Source organism: Cokeromyces recurvatus (genome assembly GCF_025118155.1).
Source record: "Cokeromyces recurvatus strain NRRL 2243 chromosome Unknown BX663scaffold_13, whole genome shotgun sequence".
NCBI classification, from domain to species: domain Eukaryota; kingdom Fungi; phylum Mucoromycota; class Mucoromycetes; order Mucorales; family Mucoraceae; genus Cokeromyces; species Cokeromyces recurvatus.
The window spans coordinates 24,370-38,413 of NW_026251399.1; the positions used below are offsets into that span (position 1 = coordinate 24,370).

The 14,044-nt window shown below is 32.0% G+C and overlaps 7 protein-coding genes across 7 annotated transcripts; 5 read left to right on the forward strand and 2 right to left on the reverse strand.

Annotated features, from left to right (window-relative positions):
- Positions 1 to 96: 96 nt before the first annotated feature.
- Positions 97 to 2,156, reverse strand: BX663DRAFT_509670 (eukaryotic translation initiation factor 3 subunit D). Its single transcript, XM_051527655.1, has 4 exons — positions 2,127 to 2,156; positions 1,824 to 2,071; positions 1,390 to 1,759; positions 97 to 1,314 (listed from the first exon to the last, which is right to left on the reverse strand). Exons 2-4 carry the CDS (start codon positions 2,062 to 2,064, stop codon positions 210 to 212), a joined length of 1,716 nt encoding a protein of 571 aa, XP_051382547.1. The 5' UTR covers positions 2,065 to 2,071; positions 2,127 to 2,156; the 3' UTR covers positions 97 to 209.
- A 1,099-nt stretch (positions 2,157 to 3,255) lies between these two features.
- Positions 3,256 to 3,429, forward strand: BX663DRAFT_435084 (uncharacterized protein; the record flags this gene model as incomplete). Its single annotated transcript, XM_051523097.1, has 1 exon — positions 3,256 to 3,429. The coding sequence occupies one exon, from the start codon at positions 3,256 to 3,258 to the stop codon at positions 3,427 to 3,429; it is 174 nt and encodes a 57-aa protein (XP_051382548.1).
- An 899-nt stretch (positions 3,430 to 4,328) lies between these two features.
- BX663DRAFT_509680 (uncharacterized protein) lies at positions 4,329 to 5,322 on the forward strand. The gene is made up of 5 exons (XM_051527656.1): positions 4,329 to 4,482; positions 4,571 to 4,612; positions 4,689 to 4,885; positions 4,956 to 5,021; positions 5,099 to 5,322. The coding sequence occupies exons 1-5, from the start codon at positions 4,414 to 4,416 to the stop codon at positions 5,199 to 5,201; spliced, it is 477 nt and encodes a 158-aa protein (XP_051382549.1). The 5' UTR covers positions 4,329 to 4,413; the 3' UTR covers positions 5,202 to 5,322.
- Position 5,323: 1 nt separating this feature from the next.
- BX663DRAFT_454570 (leucyl-tRNA synthetase) lies at positions 5,324 to 8,880 on the reverse strand. The gene is made up of 4 exons (XM_051523821.1): positions 8,814 to 8,880; positions 8,468 to 8,764; positions 6,161 to 8,395; positions 5,324 to 6,073 (listed from the first exon to the last, which is right to left on the reverse strand). Exons 1-4 carry the CDS (start codon positions 8,832 to 8,834, stop codon positions 5,492 to 5,494), a joined length of 3,135 nt encoding a protein of 1,044 aa, XP_051382550.1. The 5' UTR covers positions 8,835 to 8,880; the 3' UTR covers positions 5,324 to 5,491.
- Positions 8,881 to 9,402: 522 nt separating this feature from the next.
- Positions 9,403 to 11,553, forward strand: BX663DRAFT_509686 (uncharacterized protein). Its single transcript, XM_051527657.1, has 6 exons — positions 9,403 to 9,596; positions 9,649 to 9,908; positions 9,959 to 10,130; positions 10,215 to 10,339; positions 10,417 to 11,284; positions 11,353 to 11,553. Exons 2-5 carry the CDS (start codon positions 9,692 to 9,694, stop codon positions 11,241 to 11,243), a joined length of 1,341 nt encoding a protein of 446 aa, XP_051382551.1. The 5' UTR covers positions 9,403 to 9,596; positions 9,649 to 9,691; the 3' UTR covers positions 11,244 to 11,284; positions 11,353 to 11,553.
- Positions 11,554 to 11,730: 177 nt separating this feature from the next.
- BX663DRAFT_62177 (uncharacterized protein) lies at positions 11,731 to 12,449 on the forward strand. The gene is made up of 2 exons (XM_051532268.1): positions 11,731 to 12,002; positions 12,097 to 12,449. Exons 1-2 carry the CDS (start codon positions 11,819 to 11,821, stop codon positions 12,318 to 12,320), a joined length of 408 nt encoding a protein of 135 aa, XP_051382552.1. The 5' UTR covers positions 11,731 to 11,818; the 3' UTR covers positions 12,321 to 12,449.
- Positions 12,148 to 13,931, forward strand: BX663DRAFT_62169 (uncharacterized protein). Its single transcript, XM_051532267.1, has 4 exons — positions 12,148 to 12,708; positions 12,786 to 12,810; positions 12,862 to 13,028; positions 13,119 to 13,931. The coding sequence occupies exons 1-4, from the start codon at positions 12,359 to 12,361 to the stop codon at positions 13,705 to 13,707; spliced, it is 1,131 nt and encodes a 376-aa protein (XP_051382553.1). The 5' UTR covers positions 12,148 to 12,358; the 3' UTR covers positions 13,708 to 13,931.
- The last annotated feature ends 113 nt before the right edge of the window (positions 13,932 to 14,044 follow it).

The window sequence follows — 14,044 nt, forward strand, 5'->3', positions numbered from 1 at the left end:
TTTTACTTATGATTTCTCTCTCTTTTCCTTTCTCCTCTTTTATCTCTTAGACTATTTTTTTCTTTCTTTTTTTTTCATTCATCAGAAATGCGTGAATAATTTGTTAAAATAATATTTATAAAAAAAGTTATCGCTTGCTATAAATGCTTTGATATATTGAAAAAAAAAAGAAAATATTAATAATCTAGTTTATATAATAAACAAAGAGCTTAATTTTGCTCTGCTTCTTCAACTTCTTCTTCTCCTTCTTCATCGTATTCTTCCTCATCTTCTTCCAAATCTTCTTCAAAGGGTACATGATAAATACGAAGAATAGGTCTATTAGGATCCTTCATCATAATATAGGTACCTTCAGGCAATTGCAAACACATGTCTACAACAGCCTTCACAATACCCCAACCGTTTGTTAATGACAAGTTCATTTGAGCAGCAAAATCACGAGGCTTATAAGCTTGTGTGCCCAAAATAACATGGCGAGAGTTTTCCTTGGGATTGTAACGTGCAACATAACCTAACTTGAGTTGCTCGGCATCTGCCAAAATAGCTTGAACAGCCCAACGTGCCAATTTAGCTGCATTATTTCTCATCTCAGTAGCAACAACCGCACCACGTTGAGAATCCAAACTCTTCTTCCAAGGAAGAGCACCGCCTGCACCTTGAGCAGTAGGATCAAATTCATTCAAAGCACGAATGGTAGCATAACCTGACTTGTTACCTGTCTTGATAGCTGCATCAACTTCAGTACGAACAATAATTTCAATCTTTTCTTCATCTTCAGCAGCATCAGGGTTTGTTAAATCAAAGGATCGATAACGATAACCACAGGATGCTAATTCACCTTCAGTCTCAGATGTAGCAAAAGGATTAGCCTTTTCAAAGTTTTCAACAGCTTTGGAATCGACTACTTGACGTGAGAAGTTTTGATTAATATAGGTAGCTTCATTACAAAGAGCAGACCATGAATTGATAGTCTCCTTATCACTATCAGCAGGAGGATCATATGAATTTTCATTTACAGTAACGAAGTCAAAGACACCACCAGGACGTTTGTCTAAAATTACTTTACCATCAGCTTGCTTTTTGACAACGACGTCCCAAGGATAAACGGTACGTGTGGCACACATCAAGAGTGAAAGAACGGCATCAGTAGCAAAAACAGTAGCCTTATTTTCCTGAATGAATTGTTGAATAACTGGATCTTCAGATGTAGTACTATCATATTTAACACGTTCAATATGTGTAAGCATCTTTTCATTCTTTGTATTGATTCTGTCGTATGCTTTATCATAAACATTAACAAAACCATAGCTTGCACTATATTAAAAAAAAATTCTAGTTTAGCAAATAGAAAAGATACCAAATAGAAAAATATAAATATATAACATTTACACATTAGTGGCTTGAGGAATATTGAAATTCAATTTACTTAAACGACTGAATTCAATTTCATCCAAAACCTTCCAATCAGCACCAATATTGATTGATGCATTACGAACACGTTGAGGCTTTTCATAATCCTTGTAGCCATATCTACGTCTAGCTTGTTGTTGGTAACGAGTGGTAGGTCGTTGGTTAACAGTACGATAACCTTGTTTGGTTTGTGTACGGCTAGTACGGGCATTGTTACCACCAACGGCCTTTAAGGCTTGCTTCTTAGTACCTGATGATCTATTATCAACAACAGAAAAGGAAGATTCATCTTCACCGTGGAAGTAAGCAAATGCAGTAGCAAATGAAGCACCATAAGCTTGATGTTGTTCTAAAATTATTAAAAAAAAAATTAGCAATTGACGCTACTCAGTTATTCTATTTGTGTTTATTACCTCTGTTGAAACGGTTAAAACCTGTTCTACCTTGACGACCACCAGTAGTTTGGTTATTATCTTGCTTTTGCCCGTCAGGATTAGTCCAATCAGCAACACGACCTAACTTGTCAGACTTGCTATAAGGTGTATAGGGAATTTCACGGAATTGTTGAGGGATGACATCATTAGAAGGTCCCCAGCCACCTTCATTATCATTAATAGAGGGAAGAACAAATTGAGGCTTAGATGAATCAGTCATAATAGATCTATTTAACAGTTTTAATCGAACTATTGATTACATTAAAAGCTTCAGTAAATTACCTTTTAAATTTATTAATTATAAAGATTGATCTTTAAAAAAATAAAAAAAACTTTTTTATTTTTTTTAAGAAAAAAAAAAAAATGTGTTCACTATGGAGCACCAACTTGGCGCACCCAATTTAGGAACTGATTCTAGTAAACTAAATTTTTGTTTCCAGTTATTCATTTAGCTCGCTTTTAGTGAGCTTAACCACCACCTTTGCAGATTGTTTTCTTTAAGATAAGATTAGTTAGAGAATAAAATTTAATTTAAAATGAAGTGAATGTATATTATTTAATTACTAAAGCTGACAAAGTTAATAGCACATAAAAAAAAAAAAGTAGATCAAAGTAGTTCTTAAAATTTGATATCCATTTCATAAACAGTAGTAGAAATAATGAGGTTATAACATTTAGCATCAGAATATAAAGCCCTAGGTTGAAATAAAAATAGATAAGCTTATTGACTTAAATTATTACTATTGTCTATCTTCAAATAAGTAAATTATGCAATACGATGAAAGTTTTAAAGTTTTCACTTAATCTTAATAGACATCATAAAAGACATTTTTGTAAAAAGGATTTAATGAATATATACATAGCGCTTATTCGCATCACATAATCGACAAAGCTGAAATGAACGAAAAGACTCTTATAATAGGACTTGGATTCAACGAAGCATTATCAAGATAGATGTATAATAAGTTGCAAATGATAAATCTAGTCTATATCATTGTTAATACAGAAACACTTAACAAACAAGTTGGATTTGATTAGACAAAATAGATAAAATTACTGAGATTATTATACTATCAAGGAACTAGGTCCCAAGTAAATAATTAAATATATTTTATATGTATACATATCCAGTTGACGCTAGCATAGGATATATATTTTATATGGTAATCCAATCCCCCAATAAGATTAGTTTTCATGCTTGAATATTCCCATCAAATCGAGAGAAGCCCTAGACACCTCACAACTTGTACAAATGAATGCCAACTAAGCGCGCTACAAACAATGAATCAATTAGTATTCATAAGCGTTAACTCCCAAAGCGGTGATCGTTTATTTGCCATTCACTTACAAATAGTTTGTCCGCAACAGCTAGAATATAATTTAGCAATTAGTACTTTAAGTTAAAGAAACCATGAAACATTTAGAATCCTGCCAGAACAGTTGTATTAGAAGGACCTTTGATGAGTTTTCTCGAACTTTAGTAACACTAATACTTCAGTTGGTTAATCAATCTACAATGGCAGGCAGAGCGCTCCTCCTACAAGACCAATTTCTTTTCTGTATTAATAAATCACCTACCTATTAATATATTACTGTTTACATTGCTTCCATTTATCTAAAGTTTAAATATGAATGCTCAATAGTATAAACTTACTAAAATACTATACTGGTGATTTTGTTGTAATGAAGAAGGCTCTAATACTCTAGACATATACACCTTCAAAAAAAAAAAAAATATCATAAGAAATCTCTCGAAAAAAAGACTTACACAACTATGGGATGGTCGCCACACCAAACTATTTTTTAACTTTTTATAGACCTTACTTTACTATTGATTATGTCTTATAATGAATGTAGCTGCATCATTCGATGTGTATCTTGGTTGGTTAGCTGACAATACATCCAAATATTGTCCTTATCATCCATACACTCATCTAAATTAATTGAGTATCACTGAATGTCTACATGTGTATACTCGTTTGCTATACTTGCCCAGATCAATTAAGGGCCCATTCTCCTTTTTTTTTTTCCTCAGTGTAAGCATAGAGATCTACAAGATGTATCTGCTTGGATTTACTGTTGGCCAATTATCTGTACTATCCTTCATGAAATGAATTATTTGGTACATGATAAGGTACCACCTTCTCTCTTCTTTTCTCTTTTACCTCTTGTATCTTAAAGGGATTTTTTAAACCTTTATATATCTTACACTGACCCTAAATTATCCAATATGAAATAGATATCACTGGCCATTTTAATTTTAATATTTCTCAATAATTTAATTGTACTCATAAAGATAAACTACTGTTACCTCCTTCATCAATAATAGATTCTCCAACTGAAGTTTAAAAACATCAAAATATAATAACGTCATCATTTTAATATTTTGAATCAATAATTATGATGGAGGGGGAGGGGTGAAATTGCTGGTTGACGCTGCTGCTGCTGCTGCCATCAACTATGATACTATATGTGCGGCGGGAAGTAAAACCCTGCTTGATGAATAGCTATAATAATAATATATTTTGATTTCATACTTCATTTTTTTTTTTTAAAAAAAAAGGGAGAAATGGGAGCAAAGCAATCAAAGTCTTCAGAACCTATTATTTTTTATAATCAAAATAGCAACCCTCTTCAAGTAATAATGAAAATTATCAATTATTATTATTTTATTTTTTTACTTGAATGACATTAAACATTTCTTACAAAAAAAAAAAAAAAAACAGTTCAATCAGGGATTCAATGAACCTGTAATGGAAAATAAAAAGGTAAAAAAAAAAAAAAAAAATAAGAATAAAAATAAAAATAAAAATTCTACTTTTATTAACGTTATTCAATGTGTAGGAGCCTGTTGTATCTAATGAAAAGATTGAACAACTAGTTCGAGAGCGAGTGGTTCAAGAATTACAACGTCTTAAAGAGCAACAGGAGCAAGTTAATAAACGCTCATATGATGAATTAGCAAAAAAAAATATTGAAAATGATCATAATTCAATTGCGATGGCTGAAGACATTGAAAATATGATACAAAAAGTACAAAGGTAATAATTGTTAGTAGAATCATGTCAAACATATAGCGCACACACACATTTATTAAATCTGATGATATAGGACTGCTCCATCCGATATCCCCCCTACAGTGTCTAAACGTCAGGAAGCACTTATTATGTGTTATAAGTATGTTATCTATCTATCCTATCTATATAAAAACTCGAAAACAAGAATTTTAGTTAATTATTTTTTTTTATTACTAGAAAAAATCAAACTAGACCTCTCGATTGTTGGGAAGAAGTTGAACAGTTTAAAGAAGCTGTGGCTGCAGAACAAAAGAAGTTTGTCGCTGCACATCAACGATGAATAAACCTCAGCCTTGTATAGAAATATATTATTTATTATGCATTAATACAATAAAATAAAATGAACAAAACACACCGATGATGTCATATGCAGTATAAAAATATCATTTATACAACAAAGATAGTATATAAAGTTTTATTATTTCTAATAATTTATATGCATGCACATATATGATGAAATGGTGAATGTAAACGAAATGTATCGTGTAATAAAAATTAAAATACAAATATTTTTGACAAAAGAGGTGAAATCTTTTTCTTTCTCTCTCTTTTTTCTTTTTTTTCTTTTTTTTAGGGTTGAGGTTCATTCTTAAAATTGAAAGAAGGAGCACCAGGAACCGCACTTTCAGCTGCCTTCACATCCTCTTCTGTCCATTGATCATGTCCTAAAATAGTGATTGTATGGAAACCAAGAGCACGCTTAAACTCTTCCTTGGCCTTTTCAAGCATTTCAATTTCATTAAAGATTAATGTACGATTGAAGGCTTCAGGGCCATCTTTAAGAATCAATTTCTTTTGTTCTTGAACAAATGGCATTACTTTCTTGTTCTTCAAGACACCCTGAGCACCAAGCTCTTGACGAATCTTGACATCATCAAATTGGCCATCATTGTAGTTAGCTTTCATGACAGTCAAACAGGTTTCTTGCCATTCAGGGAACTTGGTAGCAGCATAGATTTTAAGAGACTTTGGCTCCTTGGGCTTATATTCACCTTCGCCATTCTTACTCTTCTTCTTCTTCTTCAATAAGTTAAGTTCAGCATCACGAATGGCCTTAATTGTCTTACGAATATAACGAGTAGCAGCATCAAGGACTTCATCAACAGGTGCACTAGGTTCAGGGAAACGTGCATTGACAATTAAGCTATCTTTCTTCAAGATATCACGCCAAATATGTTCAGACCAATGAGGTGTGATGGGAGATAAGAGTAAGGCTTGAAGTTCGATATAACGATAGACAAGGTCTTTATGCATACCAACATCAACAGAAGCTTGTTGATAAGCATCCTTAGCAGCTTGGAATTCATAACAGCCAAACTTGAGAACATCACGATAGTAGGTAGCTTCATAAGCCTTTTCGGTGATTGTGATGAACTTATTCATTTCGTTATCAAAAATCTTGTCAAAGAAGTTGTATTCACCGGTACGAAGAGAATCAGACTTAGCAACTTGTTCTTCGGCCCATTCCAAGAGAGTATGGAGACGCAAAATAGCAGCATTAGCAGTAGAATCTTCAAAGTTAGCATCCTCAACAGAATCACCAGAATCAGCAAGTGCAAAACGTGTAGCATCTGCACCATATTTTTGAATAGCATCATTCATAGTCATAAAGTTACCAGTAGACTTGGACATCTTCTTGGAATCAAGCATTAAGTGACCATTAGAACGAACACCACGAGGCCACATTTCCTCAGGGAAAATAGCAGTGTGATTATACATGAAGAAGGTCAAGTGATTAGGAATAAGATCCTTACCAGAAGCACGAAGATCTAAAGGATAGAAATATTCATACTCACGTCTCAAACGGTCGAGTGTAGCTTGAGGAATACCGCAATCAGCGGGATATTCACCGAGCTTAAAGATATAATCCCATACAGCATCTGTCATTTGCTCGGCCTTAATTCCAGCAGGGCCAACCTTACTACCATTCAAGGAACCACCATGCAAAAGATTAGCAATAGTGTAATAAGCCATGTAAATGGTAGAATCAGAAAGAGATTCGACCAAGAATTGTTCATCCCAAGGCAATTTAGTACCCAAACCAAAACTACGGGCACAGGCCCACTTATTTAACCAATCTAAAACTGCTTCAAATTGGTTTCTAGTTTCAGTAGTGAAGGTATTCATTTGACTCAAACATTTCTTAGTCTTGGCCAACCATTCCTCTTCACCGTAATCAATATACCATTGATCCAAGAGAGCAACAACACATTCATCGCCAGAACGAGAAATAACGAGACTTTCAGGTTCATTGTAAACAAAGGCTTCACCAGAGTTAATCAACTCTTGTTTAACCTTAGGTTTAGCTTCTTGAACCTTCATGCCCTTAAAATCACCAATACACATAACACCTTGATAGAAGGCTTCCTTATAAGCAATTTCCTTAGCTTCAGCAAGTTGATTACGATCCTTTTGAGAATTGATCTTCTTGATTTCACAAAGCTTAGGAGCAATAAGGTTACCATAGTTAGGTGTATCAATGATAGGAATAGGGTTAAAGTCCTTAACCCATTCAGGATCAATATGATAGTATTCAGGCTTCTTCTTGAGATCAGACAATGTTGCAAAATCGTCAGGAGAATCAGAAGGAACAGAGGTAACAACACCAGTACCCTTAGTAGATAAAACTGTTTCCATAGGAAGTACATAGACAGAAGGATAGACACTCAAAGGAGCGTGAATCTTAGTACCAACAACAGAAGCACCCTTAATTTCAGCAAGCTTCTCAATTTCAGTACGACCATTAGCAAAAATCTTTTGTTGTGACATATTACGAATAGCACGATAAGTACAAAGATAGGCATCAGTATCATTAATATTGTAAATACCATATTCAAGATCAGGGCCAACAAAACAATTAGTTTGACCGTACATGGTTTCAGGTCTAAGGGTAGCAGCGACTAAATAAATGTTTTTACCCTTAAGAGCATCAGCATATTGAGAAAGGGCTTCTTGAGCAGGCTTTGACCATTCAATAACCTTCATCTTAATACCAGTGTATTCTTGAGGACCAACAGCTTCACCAGAAGCACGATCATGATCCATACAAGGTTGATTATCAACAATAGAGTAAATAGTATAACGTTCGCCAAATTTAACCTTATTCATTTGCTTCAACTTTCTCATTTGCCAGCGAACAAATGAATCATAGTAAGGGTTGGCATCTGTAGTAATGAAAGAACGACGCCAATCTACCTTAGCACCAAAAGCAGTCATATCAGAAATTGTTTGAGGAGGGAAATATTCAGTCCAGTAATAAGGCTCAGCAAACTTATGAATTTCCTCGCGAGGAATACCAAGAGAAAGCATAATTTGGAATTGATAAGTGACATTACCTGTCTTTGCAGCTACTTTACTCTTTACATTTTTTGCTACTTCCTTCTTTTCGAGCGCATTAGCTGCTGCTAATTCCTCGTATTTTTCAAAATTTTTACCAAACATTTTGATTTCACGAGCGATTTTATCAGCACTAGTCTAAAAATGACAACGTTTTAATTTGATGCTTTCTGATATTTTTTTGTTTATTTGTTTGTTCCTACTATTTACCTTAATGGGCATACCGGTACAATGGAAGCCTTGAGGTAAAAGAGCTCTTTTACCCTTCATACGTTCATAACCAGTGCCAAAATCAACTTTAGAGAAAGTGAATGCATGTCCTAAATGAAGACGACCATTCATATAAGGAAAAGGCATACAAGCCATATATTTGGGATATTTTTGATGAAGATCCTCAAAGTTAGGATGTTCTTCAATAGTGGGAGCATTAATTTCAAATGCTTTTGCTTCATCCCAAAGTTTACGTGCTTTTTCTTCAAGAGCACGAAGGTTATCACGCTTAGCAGTCTATAATTTGATGTTAAAACTTAATTCTAATATTATTACTAGTTACTACCTTTGGTGCTTCAGTAGTCATTATAACACTGAGTTATGTAAAGAAAAAGAAAGAAAAAAAAAAAAAAATATCGCTTGTTTCCACTACGGTAATTGAAATTTTGTTGAAAGCCTAGTGCCTGTGGTGGCTTGTTGATACCTCAATATGAAATATTATTGGATATTTTCTTGACTCATTTTTTTTTAATACAACAAGGAAATCATTTACAGAGAACAAAAAAAAAAAAAAAAAGTAAATAACTAAATATATGGTGTATGTGTGTATACAAGCTTGTACATGCTAACAATTACAGTTAATGTTATGTAATAAGAATAATAAATATACAGTGATAAAGAGGAGATTGAGCTTTTTTTTTTTTTAAAAAAAATTAGGGGATAAGGGTGATGATTTTACTACATAAAATTAAAGTTGCTGTTTTTTACACTTAAAGCATGTATAATATGTGCAGATCATAGAAGAGAGGAGCTGAAGGTGAATTCGTTATTTACTTACACAAAAGTTCTTGTTATATAATAATACTTCTCCTGTCTCTTTTAGTACATACATGTATTATTTTCTCCCTTAACTCTCTCTTCTTCTTCTTTATATGAAATTATTAATATTATCATTTACTTTTATATCGCTCGTTTATACTCTAAGTACTATACCTGTTCCAGGAAAGCCTGTCTATATTCAACAATCTAATTCTATATGGGTATTTTCTTTCTCAAGAAATTCAGTTGCTGATAATATTCTTACAAGAATTGATTTAAATAAAAATTTTAATACTTTACAACCACCAATGTATGTATTACTGTTAATTGTTCTACTATAACTGAACTTTGTCTATATATAGCGAAGATTTATCCTTACGAATCTCAAATAATCAATGTCCAATAATGCATTTTGCTCAAGCGTTACCTGATGCTGATGGTATCAGTATTAATATCTTTGGTGCTGGAAGTATCAATGGAATATACGAATCATCTATGACTATATGTCAGTATAATACACAAACAGATACTTGGAAACAAATTACAGATATGAGAAATGTCCCATTGGCTAGACGCAATGCTGCTTATGAAGTTACTCGATCAAACTTGACTGTTATATTTGGTTTGTACTTTACATATTATTCTATTTATACTTCATTAATGATCATTTAGGAGGAAATTCAGAGCTTCTTACTGGCCTTAACTTTAACTCGTCATATCGTTATCCAAATATATGGCATCAAGAAATAATAATATATGATAGCAAAAGTAATAATTGGCTACCTACACCAATAAAGTATAGTACTGGGTTCACTAGAGTGAATAGTACAATAACTCAAATTAGGTAATAAAATACATACACATATGTATATATTTATATGTATGCAAATATGCATCTTTTTTTTTTAACATCTTATTTTGATAACAGAGATACAAATGGACAATTGGTTATCTTAGGTGGAGCTGTTATTAATCATGAAACAAATTTAGATAGAGTAACAAATTTTCCTTTAGCTAATATGTCAGATATTATCTTATTAGATCCTCGTACTTGTAAAGAGTTTATTCATTCTACATGCATACATAGATATACATATATACTCTATTCTTACTTTGTTATATATTATTAGCAATCTGGAATAATATCAAAGCAATAGGCAATAGTATGCCTATACCAAGAAAACATCATACTACCACTTTACATACAGATGGACGCAGTTTAATAATAATTGGAGGCGAATATTTTAACGAAACTGGTGCATATCTTTTAAATGATGTTTGGATTTTAGATACAAGAAATTTTAGTTGGAGTCAACCACCATTTATTGAAGGTGTAGGTCTCTATAGATCAAACCATACATCTATCTTAATCAAAGACCAAATTTGGGTTATTGCAGGTACTAATCGAACAGCAAAAGCAGTTGATATACAGCTTTTAAATGTCATAAACTGGTCCTGGTCCTATTTGGCAGTTAATATCAATGCTCAGTCTGACACACAATATTCAAATATTGGAGGTCTACCAAGACTTATCGGTATCGTAGTTGGTGTAGTAGTTTGTACATTGTTATTGTTGTTTTTCATTCTATGGCATTGCTATTGTAGACTTCAATCTACTACTAAATTACATCAAGATAAAATTCAACAAAAGGCTCCTAAACAGTTATTATGTAATAATGTAGCTAATCCGAATACTTCACATAATAATATATTACAACAGAAAGACTGGAACTACCAACAACAGATGTCATTATTCAATTATAGTAATAATGTTATTCCACAAAGTCCTAGTCCTCCTAACATCACTAGAGAAAATAATAATTCCTATTTTAGTGAAGCAAATTGTGATACTGAAGACACTACAATTAGTCATTATGTCACTCCTCTTAGTAGGCAATCATCATCTCTTTACTGGGATACTTCTCCGCTATCATCTCTTTATATGCAAGCATCGTAAGTTTATATACATATACGAATATTTAGTTTAAAATCTCATATCTCTAACCGAATACATATTAGAAATAATAATAAAAATCAAAAATTAAATAGTAACTTTATGCTGACACCTATTGGAAATGGTTTCCCATTATCATTACCACAATTTCTTGGTTCACAGCAATTACAAAAGCCTAATGAAATAGATACTTCATTACCCTTAATAGAAGAATCAGTCACTGTATGTTCATCATCTACTATTGAAGATAATCTACCTGCTATAGATAAGAGTAAAAAAGTATAATATACATACAAACATACACACATGCATTTATTTATTTTTATTTCTACTTTTTTTTTTTAAAAAAAAAAAAAATTATACATCATATTATGCATTATTACACATTATTTGCGAGTTCAATAAAATGAATAAAAAGAAATCACTATATACACTCCATACTGCATATCCATTAGTCTTTTTTTTTATTATTATTGTTATTATTTTTAAATGCATGCTTCCCTTTCTTTTAAATACATATATTCATACATATAAATATATGTATATTTATACACCCATTTTTTGTTTGACTAGTAAAAATGAAGATTTGCGTAATCTGTAATAGTCAAGAAATCACACTTGACGAAAGATTAGAATGGACCTCTTGTGATTTTTGTCAAGGTTGGATTCACTCGGAATGTCTTACTACAACAACCGAAAATACAGATCAGAAAAATAAATTTTATTGTTTGCAATGTATAAAACTACTTGAAATGACTGCATGTAAGAATATATATAAATATCATACATATACATATTCATTTGTATGTTGAATCTTTCATTTATTTATTTGTTTGTTTGTTTGCTTATGCATCAGATAAGCAGCAGCCAGAAGCACAAAGCCAAAATCAGGCACAAAAGACCAGTGCTTATGTGGAAGTTAAAAACTGTAAAGAGGAGACATCACTATCATCGGAAAATAAAAAAATAAATGGACTCAACTACTCTCCAGCAAGTCTTTTAGAAAAGATAAATTTAAACGTTATGAAGACGTCAATATTGACCTCTTACGTTCTACAGGTTTTCGAAAACCATTTGTGATTGAAAAAAAAGAGGAAACAACTTTTGTTGCATTAGATATGAAGATGCCTTCTAGTGATATTACTGTTCATGATATCGCAGGCTTAGTTGGAGGATATGATGTTCATGTAGATGTTATTGATGTAGAGTTACAGTCAGAGATAACAGATTGGACAATGCGTCACTGGGCTGACTATTTTGATACTCACCCTGATAAAAGAAATCGTATTTTAAATGTTATTAGCTTAGAAATCAGTGGTACAAAATTAGCTAAACAAATCAAGAGACCAAGAATTGTTCGTGAATTAGACTGGATTGATTTGATGTGGCCAAGGGATCAAAAAGATGTTGGGATTCCAAAGGTTCAGCTTTATTGTTTAATGGGCACAAAAGGGTCTTATACCGACTTGTAAGTTGAATAACTATATTGATAATATACATATAGCTAATTTTTATTTATTTTATTAATTAATTTATTTATTAAAGCCATATTGATTTTGGTGGAAGTTCTGTAAATATGTAAATTCTTTTAATCTTATCATGTCTAAATTATACATATTAGGTCTTTTATCATATCGTGAGTGGAGCTAAAACTTTTTATCTTATTAAGCCTACAGTTGAAAACCTAGAACAATATCGTATTTGGTCATTATCTGATGATTATTCAACATTTTTTGGCGATAAAGTTGATAAATGTTATATTGTAAAACTCAAGGCAGGAGATACACTGTAAAGTATCATTATTATACTTGAATAGACAATCCATTATTTATACTATCATATAAATATATGTATTTATATACGTTTTTTTTTCTTTAGGTTTATTCCTAGTGGTTGGATTCATGCAGTCTATACACCAGAGGACTCTATCGTATTTGGTGGAAACTTTCTACAATCATTCAATATTCAAATGCAATTAAAGGTTGATGCCATTGAAGAAATAACGGGTATTCCTCCTAAATTCAGATTCCCATACTTTATGAGATTGAATTGGTATGCCTTAGTCAAATTTGAATCATGGCTTAGTCTTCGTGGGTATCATAATATAACATTCTCAAATTTTGAATTGGAAAGTATGGCTGTTTTGGCCTTTTATTGGAAAAGCATAATGCTCGAGGACAGACATGCTCGATTAAATAAACCAATATCCCATTATCAAATTCGTTTATGGAGGAATAAATATGATATACCCAATATAGTTAAAAATCCTTTTAGTCTAGTCGATCGCGTTTTAATGCTTTCTATGGGAATACTTGTTAACAGCCAGTACTATAATCCTACTAAAGGATCAACATTCAATAACTTCCTGTCAAAAAGAACACCAACAACGCCTACAAAGCATAAAACACTTTTTATTCGACTAAAAGCTACCCAAGATAATACTCTATTATCTAATAGAGATCAATAGTATTCTATAGCTCAAAACTACAACAACATTCATATAGACACTTTGTAAACGAACTTAAATGGAATATATATGTATATTTAACAATCAAACTCTAATTGTGCATACGTTAAACAAGAATAATTAAAGAATATAATTATAATATATAGTAAAAGCTGTGATCTGCATATATAGAAAAAGACGCTATCTGTAGTAACATCAATCTATAAAACTATACTCATTATTAATATCAAAATATTAACAATAATAATAATAATAATACGCAGATACAAGTCAACTTTAGACTTATGTATTCAATACCTACAGAAAATTGTATATGAATTTGCTATTGTGAAATGTA